We start from the raw sequence: 20,934 nt of genomic DNA, 5'->3' as shown, positions 1-20,934 counted from the left end.
TCCCATTAATTACATGTGATCAAAATGACCTTGAAGTGGGGTCTGTAAAGGACAAGACTTTGCCACTATATTCTCTCTGTGTGTTGAGATTTTTCATTGAATTATGACCATGTTGGGGTGTTAGTTGGCAGTCTCTCAGAATAAGTTGTGGTGAAGAAAAGTCCCTCAAGCTCAAAGTCAGATCAGAAGGCTCTCACTGAACAGTGAGTCTGGAAATGGTCCTTGGTCAAGAAAAATAGAATGCATATACAAGACTTCTCTCAGATAATAAAGAAAAAGGAAAAGAAAGGTGGTCTCTGGCTTAAATCAAACAGCCATAAGATATAAGGGCAGACAAACCTAGGCTGAAATTTTGGCTCTGCCTCTGTCCCTGTCTCTGCTGGATATATAATCTTAAACAATATTATCTAATTACTCTCTTTTTTTTTTGTTGTTGTTGTTGTGGGGCTTGAACTTTGGGCTTGGGCACTGCCCTGCATTCTTCAGCTCAAGGCGAGCACTCTACTGCTTGAGCTACAGCACCACTTCCAGTTTTCTAGTGGTTTATTGGAGGTAAGAGTCTCACAGACTTTCCTGCCCAGGCTGGCTTTGAACCATGATCCTCAGATCTTAGCCTCCTGAGTAGCTAGGATTACAGGCATGAGTCACCAGCACCCGGCTTCTAATTTCTCTTAACTTCCCTTTTCTTACTTATAAAATAGAAACAAATAATATTTAAATTATCATGATGTAAATGATAACAACTAAATTTAACCATGAATATAAAATACCTAGTATTAAGAGTGCCACAAACTGGATATTCCAGCTGAATGGTCATCAATTGTTGTGGTCATGGTGGTAGCCTAACATTTTTCTGTAATTCCCTCAACAAATTAAATGAAAACATTTTCCTCCAATGTCTCACAAGCTGACACTAAAAAATAGGACTCCATTGTTGCAGCTGGTAAATCCAGTGCTTGAATTTCCTTTTCTGTAAGAATCTCCACATTTTACTCCGAACAAGCCATCATGTCTACAGAGCCAAATAAAACAGGTAAGGACAGAAAAGAACATCCAAAAATCTATAAGCAGGCTCTGATTGTAGCTTGAAGAGCCAACACGGCCAACTTTTTTCTCCTAAAAAAAGAGCTTTGGCCCAAGAATGGTCCTTCATTTTATGAGCCTTCAAGATAGGAAAATCCAGAGAAGAAGCTTAACTAGTAGGTATATAGGACACAGAACCTCTTCACTGCAGATGTCCCTCAAGAATGGATAGGAATCTAATGAATAGGTCCAAAATGTTTTCTGTCCAGAAGCACTATCTAACAACCACTAGGTCCCATAAGGAAGGAGATAAAGCCCTAGGAAACTAAGTAGGAATATTCACATTAAAGTCATGGTTCTGATATTCAAATCTAACTGAATCCTTACACCTATGAAGCCTGGATAAATATCACCATTAGCTTGGTGATAACAGGGAAACTAGTCCCTCAACATTACCTTATGGGATATATCTATTTTCAATACTACCCTGAACTGGGAAACTTCCTAGGAGCCATTCAAATTCTTGTAAGGAGGTCCTCACTCACATTATGGAAAGATTTAACATGAGTCCACCTAACCCTAAGGCAGCCTGGAGAGATTGACTGAAGTAATTCAGTGTATACAATTAGAGAATCTTAAATTAAAGATAGGAAGATGGTCTGTAACAAAGAGACATTTAGAGATCCACACTACTAGATCCAGGTAGATGGCTGGCTTACTGCAGATTGCAAAGGGGTCCAATCTATAGCTAAGGATTAGAATCAATAGGAGAATTGTCATCAGATGCTGATGCTCACACCTGTAATATTAGCTGCTCAGGAGGCTGGGATCTGAGGATAACAGTTCAAAATCAGCCTAGGCAGGAAAGTACATGAGACTCTTACCTCTAATTAAGCACCAAAAAGGCCAGAAATGGAGATAAGTAGTAGAGCACTAGCCTTGAGCAATAAAGCTCAAGGATAGTGCCCAGGCACTTAGTTAAGACCCCAGGACTGGCACAAAATGAGGGGGAGGAACTGTCACTCCACTGAACACAGGATGGGAGAAGATTTTTTGCTCATCCCAGAGCCTAATGACAAATGTGTGCTGCCAGAGGACAATAATTGTTGGGGAAAGCTGAAACTTCAAAAAAGGTCATCATCCCCGGGATTACATGGCAATGACTAGAATAGATGTTATTAGGGGAATAAACATCTCCCAAGACTATCTGGGTTTGAGAGTAGTGAAGCCTTGCCTTCAGCAGCAACAACAGCATTTTTTTAATCTAGAGGAAAATATCATTGACAGGATATCCACCCTGAAAACAAGATCCAGAGCATGGAGCAGCAATTATCACATTAGTGGGTAGTGACATCAGAAGCCATGAGAGCACAAAATCATAGCCTATACAGAATGAGGTTAGCAAAGGAGGTGAGGAAAGATGGTAAGATGGTCACATGCTATAAGGAGGAAGAAGAATCAGGCATGGACCCAGACTGTCTGGCCAAAGCATTCACAGGGTAATACGATTTTCTGTCTCTCTTGGATTTGTCCTCTCCTCAACCAACCAGCATACCTAACTTCCTTTTACCACCCTACTACAATAGGCTTTATACTCTACATATCTCACCTTCTATAGTCCCCTTCCCCTTACCATTCTACTCTCCACTGGGGCAGGCAAAGGCTCTTCCTTATGACTACATCCCCTAACCCCAATGCTTATCATGCACAATGGTTGTCTTAACCATGCCCAACATGGTAACTCACAGAAAACCCTTCCATCCTCCTACCCACCACCCCCAATTAATTCACACTGATGCAGGTCCCCTCTCCCTCTCCTCCTACCCCCTGTCACTCACAATAACCCCGCACTTCGGATCAAAAGCGAAGGTGCCACAAGTGAAGAGGTGAGAGGCATTGGCAATGGCGAGAATCTGGACAAAATTGTGACATTCATCCTGGAGGTTAAAGATGATTAGAATCAGAACCAGCAGGTAGGTACAAGGAAAGGCAAGGTAGGGTCAAGACAGTTAGAGGCAGCTCTGGGATCAAGTATGATGGGTGATAAGCATGGTGTTAAGAATCCCTACCTGGGCTCATCGGATAGGAGCATTACAGGGTACCAAGTCCCAGCTGGGCCAAGGGCTCAATTGACACTTGGGACAGGGTCCAGGTTCATACCTACCTCTTTCTTGCCTTTCTTCATACAGTCCTGTCTGTGAGACTCAGGTACCATCCAGCCAATCTGGGGGGGAAAAAAGGAAACATAGAAGTTTTCCCCAGATTCCTTCTACCAAAATTCCCCTGAAGTCAGGGGAAATAAAACAATTTCACAACCGCCAGCAAGCTGTGAATTTCTGAGATAGCCCTAGAGCACTGTTTTTCTAACTAGAAGCTCCCATTCACTAATGAATAATGAAATCAATTGTGTAATCACAAATGTTTTTTAATGAATTAGAATATATCAGAGTGTATTCCATACAGGAAAAGTCAATAGTATTTCAAGAAAAGTTTCTACTGGTACACACTTGTATACAGCATCTGAATAGACCTTTGGGTCTAGAGTATTACAATTCTAATGATACCTTCTGCCCAGTGTCACTTGAAACTGGTCATTGTGGCCTCTTCCCCATCATCATGAATCTCTCTTCTCAGAGGCTCCACAGTCAAGACTCCCCCATCACAATCAGCTGACCCAAGGAAGGAGGTAATCTTCCTCTTCTACCATCATCATTGTTATATCTTTGGTTATTATGAAACTCCCATCCACTGCCCATAAAACAATAGACCTAATCACATGCCATGGGGTTTAGGATCTGCCACACTCTCATTGCTCACCCTGCGGGGTCTCTCCCCTGAGAAAGGTAGGGATAAAGCGAAGATGGTGTCCCGGGCGCCAATGTAAAGTGTGTGGGAAGCAGGATCCACAAGAAGAACAGTGTAATTGTATATGTGAGGGACAGCAAATCGAGTGAGATAGGAATCCACCTCTGGCAGGAAGACAGGGAGAAAAGGAAAAAATATTATCAGTCATCACTTCATAAAGGTTGGGTCTACCAGCCAAGCTTCTTTTTTTGGCCAAAAATTGGCTAGAGGGGCCAATTTTTGTGTGTTTTTTTCCAAATGCTACTTATGTGGCAACCATTAGGGGAAAAAGCAGAGCTTTAACGGGTCAACAATATATACATCCCCAGAGATAGACATTGAGAAAGCCAGAATATTTAGTGCAAAACCCAGGCAATTACACCTTTTCTATAAAAACAGAATGTTTTTTAATAACAGCATAAATATTAAATCTATAATTTCTTTTTTTGGGGGGGGGCCAGTCCTGGGCCTTGAACTCGACCTGGGCATTGTCCCTAAGCTCCTGTTGCTCAGGGCTAGTACTCTACCACTTGAGCTACAGCACCAGTTCCAGCTTTTTCTGTGATTAATTGGAGATAAGGGTTTCATGGGCTTTCCTGCACAGGGTGGCTTCAAACCACCATCTTCAGATCTCAGCCCCCTGCATAACTAGAATTACAGGTGTGAGCCAACAGCACCCAGCAAGCCTGTAATTTCTATTCATAGCAATGTGGTACATAATTTGAAAATATCTTTATTTTTTAAGCACTGCTTAATAATAACTTCTTTTTATATAGGCCGTTTCACTGCTTTTTGCTGTTCTTTACTTGGTTTTGTTTGCTGGGGTTGATTTTGCTTTGTTTTGTTTATAAAATACGGTTAGGCTAGCCTAGGACTTTTTTTTTTTTCCAGTTGTGGGGTTGGAATTCTAGGCCTGGGCACTATCCCTCAGCTTTTCAGCTCAAAGCTCTACCACTTGAACCACAGCTCTACTTCCAACTTTTTGCTGGTTCATTGGAGCTAAAGATTCTCACAGACTTTTCTGCCCAAGCTGGCTTTGAACCATGATCCTCAGATCTCAGCCTCCTGAGTAGCTAGGATTACAAGCATGAGCCACCAGCACCCAGCTGGCCTAGGACTTTTGATCCTCCTGCCTCAGCCTGCAGACTAAAATTACAGGCATTCTGCACTATGCCCATCAATGTTCAATATGCCCAGCAATGTTCCATTCATTTACCAATACAATAAAGTCTACCTCTTCTCTTATCCAACACCCTCAACCTCCCTCGCCCTACACACACACACAGACACACACACACACAGACAGACACACACACACACACACACACACACACACACACACACACACACACACACACACACCTCATTCCTTTTAAATATAAAGGGTATATAGTAGAAAGAGTTTTTATGTTCCAGAATTTGACCAGTCTGTGTTTAAATGTGGTTCTTCTACTTACCAGCTATGAGATTTTGCATAAGTCACTTCCCCTCTCTGTACATTACCTTCCTCATCTGTAAACACTGCCACTCAGGGTTGTTGGGAGAATTAAGTAAAATCATAACATACATGAAAGCACCTGACATCATATGTTTCACAAATGGTCCCTTTCTTCCTTCCATTTTTCCAAAAATCTTAAGTCACAGATCAGCATTCAAAATATGTCTATTTAAAGATTATAGCAAATAATTTGGCATTAATTCACTGTCTCTGGGGACCATACCCATGCAACCAATGCAATTCTGCTTTATTTCTTCTGCTCAGATACCCGGCCAGCCATCAGTCCATTTATGTAAGCCCCACCTACCCCAATCTACCATATCCACACTCAACTCTGTGCTGCAACACCCTTCCGTCTCTCTCATGATTAGAGAAGCCCTGGATTGCCCAAACTCCTTTCATATTTCCATCACAGCTTTACCTAGTTATCTAGATCTCTCTAAATTCCTGGACATTAACTCAGCCTGGCAACCTTAACTTACTTTGTGGCTATTTTCCCAGCACAAATTGAAACCCCAGGCTCTGACCACAGCTTCGCCTTTTGGATTCATAGCATCCCTATATGTCACTGGCTCTAAATTATTACCTAGTTGTGAGTTTTTGCCAACAAGTGTTCTCTTGCCTTCACTGTTGCTGTCTATCACGGGGTTTACACTCAGTACCCACCAAGAAGAAAACAAGGTCATGGCACACTCATATCCACATCAGCAAAGAGTCTAAAGGGTGAATGGCTACTTTTAACCTTTTGACATTTCCTGGCATCTTCCACATCTTTTCAAAAATCATTACAGCTGAACTTCTAATCAACTCATTGAATGGGTTGTCAGCATGCAATGTCCAGAGTGGGCAGAGGAAGCAAGAACTAGTGAGGAAGTTAAAGTTAATCTGAGAATGGGCAGATGGAAGCAGGTGCCTGAACTGTGAAGGAACTGGGAAATGGACAAGGAAGGTTAGGTCTGTGGGCAAGGTAACAGGGTTGGATAAGAGGTTGAAGACTTGAACTGACCATAGATGACAGAAATTCTGGGTTCTGGGGAACCCAGGTGGGCAGAATAAGAAATAAATAAAAAATAAAAATGAGAGGTTTAGAAGTAAAATGGGCTTTAGTGAATTCCTGGATATGTACAGAGGTCTAGGGAAATGAGGCAGAAAGGACTTGGAAATAGACAATCTAGAAAGCCCCCATGCCTTTCCTGGGCTTCCGAATCCGAAGGATCTGAAGGCTCTGAAAATCAGGTGCTGCAGAAGCAATCTGGGTGTGCCGTGGATGCTGAGGATCGAGGCCCAGGGTGAGGATGGAATAAAGCAGCACGGAGTAGGGGGTCTCCTCCGGGTCTCGGCGGATCATGGGCACCGCAGCACACCCAGCGCGCTGCACAGAGGACCCCCGGGGTTAGGAAGGTAGCGGCGGGCGGAACCTGGACCTGGCGCGAATCGCTGAGGGCGAGGGCTGCCAACCTTACCGGAGCTGGGAAGCGAGGTCCTGGGCACCGAGCGGGGTACGTGGCCGGACACCGGGCCTCTCAGCACCGCTGCAAGCAGCAGCAGCGGGAAGGGCCAGACCCGAGGCGGCCCGGGGCCCGGGCGGGGCCGCGCGTGACGGGCCAGCATCTTTGGCTCCGCCTGGCTGCCGGGTGGGGCGCGTCCAGCCACCTCGGCCCAGGGCCCAGGCGCCGCTGGCTACAACCCCACTCACATCCCCACGGTGGCGGCTCGGCCTGCAAAGGCTGGATGAAACCACCCAGGCTCCGCCCCCTAAAGAAAGGACCACTATGGACTAGCTTCTTCCCCCTAGCCAATCGGGATTGAGGAGAGGCGGGACGAGGAGAGGCCCTACCCATACGGAGGCGGAGCTACATCCAGGTGTAGGGAGACATTTCTGCCCCGGAAGTGGGCGGCAAGAGAAGGGCAGGGAATTTGCGCTGCCCTCAAACTCAAATGTCTGTACCTGTATTAGTAGAGAAAAGGGGTATCTCCATTAGTGGATAAATGAGTACACACCAAATTTCTCAGAAACATTATGCCAGGCGAGCTATGTCAGAAACAGGTGGACTGGACACGCTTCTGTTGTTCCACAAGGTCAGAATTTATTGAGTAACAAGAAATTCCCTAGCTATGTCAATTTTGTTGGCTTTAATACGAGAAATACTACGAATTTCACCTGGTAGCAATCGGCAATCACAGGGTCTCTCAGTGTAATCTTAACTAATATGTTGTTAATGTATAATAACATATGTGTTTGTTACAGAAGGGCTAAGAAAGGAAGAAGAGGATGCAGAGTTCAGAGAACTATGGGAGAGGCACAGGCAGAGAGCTGATAGGAAGGCAAGGAAAAGTCCCTGTAGGAAATCATACAAGTTTGGCACTTAATGTACAGTTGACAAATGTAGAGCAGTTGAGTGTCATCAGTTCTAAGTGAGTTTTGTGCCATGGGTAGGAGAAACTGGGCTCTCCAACATGGGGAGCTGGAGGATGAGGACAGAGAGAGGTTCTTCACAGTGGCAATTTTCTCTGTTTTTCTTTCTTTTTTTTTTTTTTGTCAGTCATGGGGCTTGAACTTTGGGCCTGAACGCTGTCTCTCAGCTCTTCAGCTCAAGGCTAGCGCTCTAACACTTGAGCCACTGCAAGTGGCCATTTTCTTCACTGTGGCTCATGGTGATACCATTAATGTACCTGTCACATACTCACTTAAGGAGAATGCTTTTGGTGTGATAAAGCTTGTGTGTCCGGTGTTTATGATATAACTTGATATATTTACAGGTAAAATTATTTGTTGACACAAATAAATGATCAGTTTGTGCCTCATGGTATGCTGGCAGATGGTGGTTGCTCACTCTTATAAGCAAAATGTAATGTCATTCCATCTTGGCACTTATACTTAAAATTGAATGACTTAGGGCTGGGAAGATGGCTCAGTGGTAGAGGGCTTGCCTTGCATGCATGAGGCCCTGGGTTCGATTCCTCAGCACCACATAAGCAATAAGAAAAAAGCCGGAAGTGGCGCTGTGGCTCAAGTGGTAGACTGTTAGCCTTGAGCTGAAGAGTTGAGGGACAGCACCCAGGCCCAGAGTTCAGGCCCCATGACCGGAAAAAAATAAATTAAAAAAATAATTGAATGACTTAGTTCAAAACTATTGCTTAATAAAATGGAGCATTAGACAGGCACAGGTAACTCATGCCTGTAATCATAGCTACTCAAGAGGCTGAGATCTAAGGATTGTATTTCAAAGTCATCCAGAGCAGCAAAGTCCTTAAGATTTTCCAATTAACTACTAAAAAGCCAGAGTGGTGCTGTGGTTCAAATAGTAGAGTCTAGCCTTAAACGAAAAAAGCTAAGGGTCAGTTCCCAAGTCCTGAGTTCAAGCTCCAGTGCTGTCACACACACACACACACACACACACACACACACACACACACACACACACACACACACACTATCTATCTATATATATATATATAAATATATATTGCATGTGTGTGTGTGTATGTGTGCCTTTACTGTGACATATAACAAAGTCTTCTGTCTGAGAGTGTTTTTTCTTACTAGCACAACATCTGGTTTGTTTATCTATTTGAGCTGGAGTATTGCTTGTAGCCCAGTCTGGCCTTGAACTCAGGATCCTCCTGCCTCCACATTCTGCGTTATAGTATTAAAAGTCTGCACCATTATACCTAGCTCAGAATTAGGTTTTGAGTTTTGGGGGAGTTTTGTTTGTTTACTAGCTTGCTTGGTGTTTTCCAGTCCTGGGGCATTTTGAATTCAGGGCCTAGGCACTGTCCCCTAACTGTCCCTGAGGCTAGTGCTCAACTACTTGAGCTACAGCTCCACTTCCAGCTTTTTTTCCCTCTTTAATAGCAGATAACTGTGTGTGCAGTGTGTGTGTGTGTGTGTGTGTGTGTGTGTGTGTGTGTGTGTGAAGAAAAAAATCAAGGGAAGAAATGATTGTCTTGTTTTTATCAATATGTTTTAAGAACAGAAGGACCAAACACCATTCTTAATTTTTTAAGATTGACATCTTGAAATGCAGATGAAGCCAGCTAATTTCAGATCTTTATATATTCACTGCTTAAGAACAGTTATGTAAAAACAGCTTTCTTTTAATAGTACTTATTTTCCTTCTATTATGAACTATTTTGTGCTTAGAAAAATATAAAGGAGGGTCTGGAAATGTGGCCTAGTGGTAGAGTGCTTGCCTAACATGCATGAAGCCCTGGGTTCAATTTCTCAGTACCACATAAACAGAAAAAGCCAGAATTGGCACTGTGGCTCAAATGATAGAGTGCTAGCTTTGAGCAAAAGAAACTCAAAGACAGTGCCCAAGCCCTGAATTCAAGCCCCAGGACAGGGAAGAGAGGGAGGGAGGGAGAAAAAGAGAGAAGGAGGAAGAGAGAGGGGGAAGAAAGGGAGAGAGGAAGGAAAGAAGGATGGAAGGAAGGAAAAGATGTAAAAAATAAATTCTGTATATTACTGTATAACTTAATAGAACACTTATACTGTTGAGTGTGATGGTGTGCATCTGTAATCCTTGTGCAGGAGGATCATGAGTTCTAGGCCAGCCTAGGAAACATAGGGAGACCCTGTCTCCACAACAACAAAATACCACTCATGTTCTCAGTCTCCTTTCCCAAACTTATCTTTTTACTTCTCCTGTATTGAACTATCTACTCTTTAGTAATATTTTGAATTTTGTATAGATGAAATAGTATGATTTATTCTTTTGAAAACTGAGTTTTTCACTATTTTAGATTTTTGAGCTATATAGGGGTGTATATAGTTTTAGCTTATTTCTTATTACTATGAAGTATTCTAGTATCTATTCTGTGGATAAGGTAATGCTGTGCTATTATGAACAGTAATAAGATATAATACCTATAAGTATAAGGTATAATACATAGTTTTAGTATGGATTACAGGAAGCAATGCCCATAAAATGCTTAGGAGAATGTGTTACATACACTCAATAACTGGAAACTATTATTATATTCTAGCAAGAATTGATAGAGCTATCATATGAATTTATAGGATGATGAAAAGTTCCCTTGAAAACTAGTCTTCAGTGACATAGTTTACTATTTGGCTTATCTCAATTTTGGGGGTTCAGTCTATTCAGGTTTAAATTCATGGCCTTGTGCTTGCTTATCTTGCTTGTTTGGCTGGAGATCTACTACTTGAACCATGGTTCCAACCCTGAATTTTGCTGATTATTTACTTTTACTGTTTTTGATTATTATCATTACCTTTAAATAGTTGTACAAAAGGGTTTTATTTTAATATGTCTACTTATATATACAATTTATCACCCCCTTCCATTATTCTCCCTCCTCCTACCATCTTGCTAGTTATTTTGGATTGGTATGGTTATTTAGAAACAGCCTATAATTTCTTAAATAAAATCTAACACCTAGAGAGTTATTGATGAAGTGAGTTAAAGCTTTGGGGATGGAATGAATGCATTTTGCATGTAAGAAAGACTGAATTCTGGGGGTCAGGGGAAGAATGCTATGGCCTAAATGCTTATTTTCTCCAAAATTCATATGCTAAAGTCTAATCCCCCCAAATTATGAAATTTGGAGATGGTAGCTTTACAAGGTGATTGGGTCACGAAGGTGGGTCCCTTATGAGACTCCAGAGAGCTATCTAGTCCCTTCCACATGTAGGGACATGGAGAAAAGGCATCATCTGTGAACCAGAGAACCAGGCCCTCCCCAGACAGAAAATCTGCCAGTGCTTTGATCAGCAACTTAAGATTCAGAGCTGTAATACACTTTTGCTCATTAGAACAGTACAACTATATTGAGACAGTCATCATATCTTAGTCTATTGTAGTATATAACAGCCCTTTATTTCTTCCCTATTTTTCATGACCTTGGCGGTCTTGAGAAGTATTTGTTAGATATTTTGTAGGTAATACCTACATTCAGGTTTTCTTGTGATTATACTAGGGTTTCAGATTTGAGGAAAGAAACCACAAAGATGAAGTGTCACTCTTCTGTCATATAGGAAATATGATATGATATCTACAAGTCATCCTTGGTGATATCAGACTTAGCTAATAGGATAGTGTTTGCCAGTTTTCTCCTCTGTGAAGTTGCTGGGAAAACAGACCGTGATGTAAGTCTGACTCTAAGAAGAAAATGAAGGAAGAATCCTTGACAGTGGAGGTACAGCAAAGCTGCTGAGGAATTACAGAGTCAGAACACCCATCTTTGTGTCTCCCAGGTACAGATCTGTCATTGTCTCCCCACCATATTCAGTAACTGGTTGAGAGCACCCTATAAGAAAAGCAGCCCCCACCCTACCCAGTAAACATGGAAGTGGATTTCTAAGCAGCTGATGCCTTGTTGCAAGGCATTTCTTCATTGTCACTTTCAAAGAATAATTCTTCATGAAAATATGTCACAGTCTCCCATACCTGACACAGGCCTTTGTATATGCTTAAAAAATTCTACTTCATATTAATGGACTAACTATTGGAGGGTTCAAAAAGAAATGTATTAGGGGAGGGGAGACAGTGCCAACAGGGCCTCAAATCATCCACACCCATCCCCAAATTTCCCCTCTATCTCAACCCAAGTGAAGCCTAGTTGATTCAGGGCCAAATCTTGCCTAACAGTGTTTAAATCCATGTTAACAATGGTTAAGGGGCTGGGAAGGTGGCTCAGTGGTAGAGCACTTGCCTTGCATGCATGAGGCCCTGGGTTCGATTCCTTAGCACCACATAACCAGAAAAAAAAAGCCGGAAGTGGCGCTATGGCTCAAGTTGTAAAGTGCTAGCCTTGAGCTGAAGAGCTGAGGGACAGCGCCCAGGTCCAGAGTTCAGGCCCATGACCGGACCCAAAAAAAAAAAAACAATGGTTAATAGGGTTAATAGGTAAGAAGTCAGAGTTTCACACTCCAAAAAGAAGAAAAAAAAGGAAGCAATATGTGGTAGCTGGGAACAATAGGTAGTAATTTTTTTTTTGGGGGGGGGGTCCAATTGTGGGGCCTGAACTCTGGGCCTGGGCGCTGTCCCTCAGCTCTTCAGCTCAAGGCTAGCGCTCTACCACTTCAGCCACAGTGCTACTTCTGGCTTTTTTCTTTTTGCTTATGTGGTGCTGAGGAATCAAACCCAGGGCCTCAGGCATGCAAGGCAAGCGCTCTATCACTGAGCCACCTTCCCAGCCCAATAGGTAGTAATTTAGAGTAAGGCTAGTATTGAGGTTGGTCTGTTAAAGTAGGTGGGTTGCTTATAATAGACCCTTCAACCAAAAAGGTAACATAAACAATTTTTAAGCAAAAGAATGACACAATTAAAATATTGATTACAACAATAATTCTAATATCAGTGTAAAGGATAATCTGGAGATTATAGGCAGGAAGATTTATTTGTACAAAATGGAAAAGAAGAGCTGTTGAGAAGCTATCATTTAAAATGAAACGCTGGCATTCTATTGCAGATCAGACTTAAGTATTTGGGTTTGGGTTTGTGTGTATGGTGTTATTTTGCTATTGTTTGGTTTGGTTTGTTTTCCTTGTGCAGGTACTAGGGCTTGAACTCAGGGCCTGGGCACTGTCCCTATTCTTTTTTGCTCAAGGTTGGTACTCTACAGTTTGAGCCACAGTCCCCTTCAGTAGCTAGAATTACAGTTGTAAGACACTAGCACCTGGAATATTGAAGTGTTTTTTAAAGCATACTTACAAATAAAATAACGTATACTTACAATGTCAGGCATCATTGGCTCACATTTGTAATCCTAGCTACGGGGGGGGGGGGGGGGGGGGGTGGAACCTGAGCTCTGAGGATCGTGGCTCAAAGCTAGCCTGAGCAGGAAAGTCTGCAAGACTTTTATCTCCAATTAATCACCAAAAAGCTGGAAGTGGAACTGTGGCTCAAATGGTAGCGTGGCTCAAAGCTAGCCTGAGCAGGAAAGTCTGCAAGACTTTTATCTCCAATTAATCACCAAAAAGCTGGAAGTGGAACTGTGGCTCAAATGGTAGCGTGCCAGCCCAAGTAGGAAAGTTCATGAGACACTTATCTCCAATAAACTACCAAAAGCTGGAAGTGGAGCTGTGCCTCAAGTAGTATAGTAGAGTATTAGCCTTGAAGGGTCAGTGCCCAGGCCTTGAGTTTAAGCCTCAGGAGTGGCTGGCACATGCATGTGTGTGTTGCCAGACATCAGTGGCTCACACCTGTAATTTAGCTACTCAGATAGCTGAGATCTGAATGTCTAAGTTCAAAGCCAGCCCAAGCAGGAAAATCTGTGAGACTCTTATCTCCAATAAACTGCTCCAAAAAAAAAAAAAAAAAAAGCTGGAAGTAGAGCTGTGTCTCAAGTGCTAGAGCACTAGTCTTGAGCAAAAATGCTCAGGGACAGCACTCAGGCCCTGAGTTAAGCTCTAGGGCTAACATACACACACACACACATACACACACACACACACACAGAGAGAGAGAGAGAGAGAGAGAGAGAGAGAGAGAGAGAAGCATATTTATGTTAAATAGTTTTGTTTTTATTTGATGAGCCATCAAGAAGGATAAAGCAATGTAGTAAAACTAGAACACAAACTGTAACCTTTTCCCATGGAAATGTCTAACCTGTCCTGAGCCACTCATTGAATTACTGTCCACGTCATCTACATATCTGGTAATGAAAACAGAAGACAAAAACAAAATAAAACAAATAAACATATAGATTTCTTATCCATTTCTTTTTTTGTCAGTCATGGGGCTTGAACTCTGGCCCTCAGCTCTTCAGCTCCAGGCAAGTGCTCTACCACTTGAGCTACAGTACCACTTCTGGTTTCTGATGGTTTACTGGAGACAAGAGTTTCACGGACTTTCCTGCCAGGGCTGGCTTTGAACCATGATCCTCAGATCTCAGCCTCCTGAGTAGCTAGGATTACAGGTATGAGCCACCGGCGCCTAGCTTTGCTTATCCATTAGTTTGGTACTCACATCTTTTCTGTGGACTAATTCAGAGAATTTCTAATATTCTGAATATTAGAAACCCAGATTAACCAACAGCTAAGAACCAAGATTCCCTAGCCCAACAGAAGTTTGTCAGAGAGATCTTAGGAGTCATTCCCAATAAATACAAAAATTTAATAGAAAAGCAGCCCTGATAATGGGGGAAGGGAGGAAAAAAACAAAAAACAAAAAACAAAGCAGGCCTACAATGCTTACAGACAGCAGGATGAGTTGATAAAAAAAAAAAAAAATCCTGACTGATGGCAAAATGAGGGCAAGGGGTTACAAAAGAATGAGGAAGTAAGAAAGAAGAGAATGAAGAAAACAGTGGGGTACAAGAAGCTCACACCTGTAATCCTAGCTACTCCAGAAATTGAGATTTGAGGATTACTGTTCCATGACAGGCCCAGCAAGAAGAGTCTGTGAGACTCATCTCTAGTTAAACACCAAAAAAGCAGGAAGTAGAGCTGTGGCTCAAGTGGTAAAGCTCAGGAACTTTGCCTAGGCAGGCCCTGAGTTCAAGTCCCAGGACTGACACAAAAAAAAAAGAGGAAATAAGGAGGGAACAGTAAGTCTTGAGTCTCACAACTTTATAGGTAACAGAAAGAAGACTCCCATCAGAAAACCATTCAATTCTCACCATCTAACACAAGGCCAACCTCTATCACAAAGATGGCCAAGCTGGCAGAGACAGGCTAAACTGCCATCTTCCTCATCTTCTCTTTGTCATATTTCACTTGTAATAAACTTTCCTATCACTTATTTTTTCCAGTCCTGGGGCTTGAACTCAGGGCCTGGGCATTGTCCCTGAGCTTCTTTTGCTCAAGGATAGCACTCTACCATTACCAACTACACCACTTCCAACTTTTTCTCTTTATACGGTACTGAGGAATCAAACCCAGGGCTTCATGCATGCTAGGAAAGCACTCTACCACTAAGCCACATTCCCAACCCTCCTATCACCTTTAATTATGTGCATGTCTGAATTCTTTTCTTGCCATCTACAAGGACTGAGATTGTTGAGCTGCTCTAAACTTTTTCAGAACATTTGGTCCCATACTTAGGGATTAAGTATGTCTCTTTCAACTGTTACAATATAAGTGGGACAGACCCTCCTGGGATGGAGGGATTAAAAACTGCCTGAGGGAGGATTAAACCTGCTGGGGAGGAGAGAGTTGGGGTCTGAACTCAGGACCTGGGTGCTGTCCCTTTTGGTTTTTTTCAATCAAGGCTGGCACACTACCTCTTGAGCCATAGCTCCACTTCCAGGTTTTGGGTGGTTAACTGGAGACTGTAAGGTTTTAGGCAAGGAAAGAACACACTGGAGGAGGTAAAGGTGAATCAAAGAAAAGTTTATTGGGGTGTGCTCCTTGGTTGGGGTCAGAGAGGTCACGCAGGGTCAACAGTAAATTTACTTTTAGCAAGTAAGTTTGAGAGGTTTCAGGCCAGTGGTCTCTGCCGCCCTCCTCCCCCCAAGAAGGATTGGGACAGGTGGTGTTTTTTTTTTTTTTTTTAATAAGGAAGTGGCCTTCCTGTCTGCTCTGCCCTCCAGCGGCCTGATCGAGATAAAGAGTCTCACAGGCTTTCCTGCTGGCTTCCACCCACGGATCTCAGCCTCCAGAGTAGCTAGGGTTACAGGCTCGAACTGAGTCCAGTTTAAACTGATTTGTATGCTGGGGCACAGGACCACTTCGTGCGCCGTTTCGGAGTCCTGGTACAATAAAGTCTTGGCAGCCTGACGCTGGTGGCTCACGCCTGTAATCCTAGCTACTCAAAAAGCTGAGATCTGCAGATCGCAGTTCAAAGCCAGCGGGAGCTGAAAAGTATGGGAGACTCTTCATGTCCAATTGACCACTAGAAAACCGCAAGTGGAGCTGTGGCTACAGGGCTAGAGCGCGAGTCTTGAGCAAAAGGCCTCAGACAGCACAGGTCCTGAGTTCGGTCCCCACGACCCACGAAATAAAGTTTTCGCACGATAAAGGCTTACTGAATAAAAGAGACCCTCCGGGTGATGAATGACTGATGGGGAAGGTAAAGGGTACAGCCAAGACAATGCAGGGGTGCTGCTGAATGGGGGGGGGGGATGCACTTACTAGGGTCACCTAAACCAGATTGGGGGTGCGGGGAGGGAAGGAACCCTGCAGGGAACGCTGAGATGGGGCCCTGAGTGGGGCTCCCGCAGGGGGGCTCCCGACTGGGGCCCTGTGCGGAGGTGGGAGGGGCGCTGGCTGGGGGCGGGGCTGAGGGCTCCTCCTGAGGAGGCCGCGACGCCTGGGAGAGGGGCCTGAGGGGCGCCCGAGGTGGGGCTCCGGGCCCGGCACCTGAGGGAGACTCGCGCGGGTCATTGGTGCCAGAGCCGGACCCCAGCGGCTTCGCCCACAGTAGGACCTGGTGGCCAGGTAGGAGGCTCGGCCTCCCCCAGGCCGCCTCGTGGAATGGGGCTTGCTGGGGACCTCGTGGGGAGGCCGCGCCGGCGGTCTGTGCGCCTGCCCGGCCCGCAGGCGGCGGCGCAGGCCCGCGGGCAGCCCGCATGCTCCTCACACCCACGGCCCGGAGGCCCGAGGCCCTGAGACCGGGATGGGGGGGAAAGGGGGGGTGGCACCGCCATTGCCCTTCCTTCCTTCACAAGGGGAAAAAGGCCAAGCATAGCGGCCCTCAACCTGTAATCCCCCACTCAGAAAGCCGAAGCCCCAGCATCGCGAGTTCGGGGCCAGCCTGGTGTTGGGCAGCAACCAACCGCTTGAGGCGGTTTCAAAAACGGAAAGGTGGAAGAGAATGTTTTATTTATTTTTTTCTCCTTTCAGAGGAAAACTTGCAGTTTTAGGGCTGACCAAAAAAGAAAAGAAAACCAACCCACTATTAATTTAATAATTAAAATGAAAGAAGCCAATAAAGGCAAAAGCGCTCGGGCTCTGGAGGTGCATTTTGCTTTGTTATGTTTTGTGTGATCTGGGGATGGGCCTGCTACATGCTAGGTCAGCAATCTACACAACTGCACCCCCCAAGCACCCCTTCAAGGATTTCAGTGGGGCCCTGGAATGGAGTGGAAACCATCACATCATTTATTACCGGGTGAAGAGGCCGGGGGGCCTGCCATAAAGGCGTAGTAGAAGCCTGAGGGCCATAAAAAGATAGTATAAAGTGCAGGCAAGTAAAAGGGCCCTAACTTGTTCTTTTAAATGAAGATGGGAGATGGGTGGAGTCCTGCTCAGGGATCCCCAGCTAGAGGTTGAATGTGTTTTTGTGGCAGAATGACACCTGCAGTTGGGCTGGATATGGCCTAGCCTGAAAATGGGTGGAAGGCAGCTGCAGAATTTGGGGAGCCAAGGTAAGACGTGTAGACTGTTCCAAGGATAGTTGGAAGTCTTTGGAGGGTTTTCATTGCTAGAGTAACTGAGTTTTTGATGATTTCAAGCCCAGTTCCAGATTTAACCAGTTTTGCAGGGAGGAACTATTAAGTTTTAAAAATAAGATCAGATCCTGTTTAGTATAAGTAGTATATCCAAGCACAACTGCATTATTTGATCATGTTTGAGTACAGAAGGAAAATCGCTGCCTATTTGAGGAGTCTTTCATTTCAAGGAGTCTCACAATTGCATATTAGTGTGGGATCTAAAAATGACAGTGCAGACTGAAACCACAGAGAGATCTTAACCAAGGGGAATTTTTGAACATTATCTGACATTGAAAGCCAGGACCTGTAATCCTAGCTACTCAGAAGACAGACATCAGAGGATCACAGCTCAAAGCCAGGGTGGGCAGGAAAGTGGGTGAGACTCTTACCTCCAATTAACCACCAAAAAGCTGTAAATGGAATTGTGGCTCAAATTGTAGAGTACTAGCCTTGAGTGAAAAAGCTAAAGGACAACTCCCAAGACCCCAAAGTAGTTTTCAAGTATTGAATTGATTGTAACATGTAGAAATTGGTTCCATGCACTCAATTTAAAAGTACAACAGATAAAAGATTTTTATAGGAAGTGGAGGCATGGCCCAAGTGGAGGGCCAGTCATGAGCAAAGCAGCTAAGCAAGAGTTCAAGGCTTAGTTCAAGCCCCTGTAATAGCAGAGAGATAGAGAGACAGAGACAGAAACTTAGGGTATTGCTGTCTTGGTACATAATTAGGAATTGGTTGAATTTCTGGTTCAAGAATTCTTTCAACAAATTAGTATATTGAAGTAATGAAAGGCCTTCTTTTATCCTTTTCTTTTGTTTTGTGTATGTGTGTGTATGTGTGTATTTTAACTCAGTTGATTGAACTCAACTTTGCTTGCTAAGCAAGCACTTTACCACTTGAGCTATATCCTAGTCCCTGTTCTTAAAGAGAGTTTAAATACTTCATAGAAAGTAGAAACAATCCAAATATTCTAACCATGGGAGAAATATTGTCATATTTTCAATTCTAAGGGTTACTATTACCAAACAACATGCTAGACACTGAAGGAAAAGGCTATATGACAAGTTTCTACCCATGGGAATTTTATATGATGGGAGAAATGTCATCAAAACAAGTTACCAGGAAGTGGCACTGGTGGCTCAAGTGGTAGAGTGCTAGCCTTGAGCTGAAGAGCTCAGGGACAGCGCCCAGGCCCAAAGTTCAGGCCCTATGACCTACCAAAAACAAATGAACAAACAAGTTACCATACACTACAATGACTGCTAATCCAGAAACAAGGTTCTGAAAATAGCTTTCTATTAATTCCACACAGCATCTCTAAGTATTCTCATGCTTATATTATAGTCAAACATCTACATCCCCTGGCAACTGCTAAAAAAGATAGCCTGGGTGAGCACAAATTGTGTCCTTTCTTTCAACTTAAAACGGTTTCATTAAAGCCAGCGATTTCTCTTTCCTTTAGGTGTAAACAATATCCATTATCCAGATACTGGCTGCATACCCACCTCTGGTTAGGCTGCCATGCATCACAGGCGATCTCTTAGTACAGGGCTCTCCAATGCCACTAAGATAAACCAGCAGCCTCCTCGGCTTCTCATTGTGCACATCCCTTTACCATCCTGGGCTGACATCTGCTCCAACCTTTGTGAGGCTCTACAGAACTTTTTCTCTCTAGCCTGCAGTTTGATGGGCCCCAACCGCATGTCTCTGTTCAGCTTATACATGGTACAAAATCAACATGAGTGTATCCTCCCTTTTGTGGTAAGTACATCTATATTTATTCACTTTCTCCTGAACACAAATATGGGATTTCTGGAGCAGAGATCACAGCTACTATTACTTAAAGTTTTTTAATAAGTTTTTTATTGTGAAAATACTGTACAGAGGGGTTACAATCACATGAGCAAGTTAATGAGTACATTTCTTTTTTTTGGGGGGGGGGAGTCTGGTTGTGGGGCCTGAACTCTGGGCCTGAGCACTGTCCCTCAGCTCTTCAGCTCAAGGCTAGCGCTCTACCACTTGAGCCACAGCGCTACTTCCGGCTTTTTTCTTTTTGCTTATGTGGTGCTGAGGAATTGAACCCAGGGCCTCATGCATGCAAGGCAAGCACTTTACCACTGAGCCACCTTCCCAGCCCATGAGTACATTTCTTAATCAGTGTTATTGCCTCCTCCTTTGTTTTTCCCCCTATAAAAAAAAAAAAAGCACTTGTTCTTCATATCTGATAGCCCACAGATGACACCACAAACTACACATCATCCTTTCTGCATGAGAGCTGGGACTGCCCAAGGGAATTACTACGAAGTTACTAGTTTGGGAATTTAAATAAGCTATACTACTTCCCTGGACCTTGACATTTACAATTCTTTGAACAGTAATTCCTTTTGTCCCAAGTCTCTAAATGTCTTCAGAGTCTTGTCTATTCAGTCATAGTTTTACTTCACAGCTTATCTTGTACAATTTTCTTTTTTTTTTTTTGGGTCCGGTCGTGGGGCCTGAACTCTGGGCCTGGGTGCTGTCCTTCAGATCTTTAGCTCAAGGCTAGCGCTCTACCACTTGAGCCACAGCGCCACTTCCGGCTTTTTTTCTTTTTGCTTATGTGGTGCTGGGGAATTGAACCCAGGGCTTCATGTATGCAAGACAAGCGCTCTACCACTGAGCCACCTTCCCAGCCCCTGTACAATTTTCTTTGCTCAGAAAACCCTGAGCCCAGGCACCAGGTTATAATCCTATAATCTTTGCTACTTAGGAAGCTGAGATCCAGGATTCACAGTTCAAAGCCAGCCCAGGCAGGAAAATCCATGAGACTCTGATCTTCATTTAACTACCAAAAAAACCTGGAAGTGGTGCTGTGGCTCAAGTGGTAAAGCACTGGCTTTAAGCCAAAAAGCTCAGGGACAGTTCTCAGGCCCTAAGTTCAAGCCAAGAACTGGCAAAAAAAAAAAAAAAAAAAAGAAAAGAAAAGAAAAGAAAAAAACACCCTAACTGCATAAACATGAAAATGTTTTGTCTGTGTTCAACTCAGATGAAAATTTTACTGTCTTTAGGCAAAACTCCCCCAGAGGTTTAGAAGGCATTATCAGGGTCAGGAGTATTAGTTTTAGAAAGTTCTCACATAATTTTGAAAGAAAATTCTAATCTCCCCTTACTCCCTTACATGAAGTTCAGAATCCTGTAGATGAGAAAAAGTTCTGGAGAATCTGTATATAGTTCTCCCAGATAGCCTT

At 43.6% G+C, this 20,934-nt stretch overlaps 2 protein-coding genes across 3 annotated transcripts in view; one reads left to right on the top strand and one right to left on the bottom strand.

Moving 5' to 3' along the window:
* Sema4f (ssemaphorin 4F) overlaps window positions 1-7,080 on the bottom strand; it is a 29,424-nt gene extending 22,344 nt beyond the window's left edge. The window contains exons 1-4 of one of the 2 annotated variants that reach the window (XM_069989071.1): window positions 6,829-7,080; window positions 3,841-3,992; window positions 3,188-3,247; window positions 2,862-2,960 (exon numbers count right to left, since the gene is read on the bottom strand). In XM_069989071.1, coding sequence (XP_069845172.1) covers window positions 2,862-2,960; window positions 3,188-3,247; window positions 3,841-3,992; window positions 6,829-6,976 — 459 coding nt within the window. In that variant the 5' untranslated portion in view covers window positions 6,977-7,080. The remainder of the gene's footprint in view (window positions 1-2,861; window positions 2,961-3,187; window positions 3,248-3,840; window positions 3,993-6,828) is intronic. The other variant, XM_069989072.1, reaches the window with a different exon arrangement.
* Window positions 7,081-7,333: 253 nt separating this feature from the next.
* M1ap (meiosis 1 associated protein) overlaps window positions 7,334-20,934 on the top strand; it is a 60,759-nt gene continuing 47,158 nt past the window's right edge. The window contains exons 1-2 of the mRNA XM_069989068.1: window positions 7,334-7,444; window positions 19,170-19,468. Coding sequence (XP_069845169.1) covers window positions 19,229-19,468 — 240 coding nt within the window. The 5' untranslated portion in view covers window positions 7,334-7,444; window positions 19,170-19,228. The remainder of the gene's footprint in view (window positions 7,445-19,169; window positions 19,469-20,934) is intronic.

The sequence above is a fragment of the Dipodomys merriami genome, unplaced genomic scaffold (genome assembly GCF_024711535.1).
Source record: "Dipodomys merriami isolate MVZ:Mamm:240054 unplaced genomic scaffold, mDipMer1.0.p SCAF_37, whole genome shotgun sequence".
In the NCBI taxonomy this organism is placed as follows: domain Eukaryota; kingdom Metazoa; phylum Chordata; class Mammalia; order Rodentia; family Heteromyidae; genus Dipodomys; species Dipodomys merriami.
Note: the sequence above shows the minus strand (reverse complement) of the source record. Positions and strands in the feature narration are given on the sequence as shown.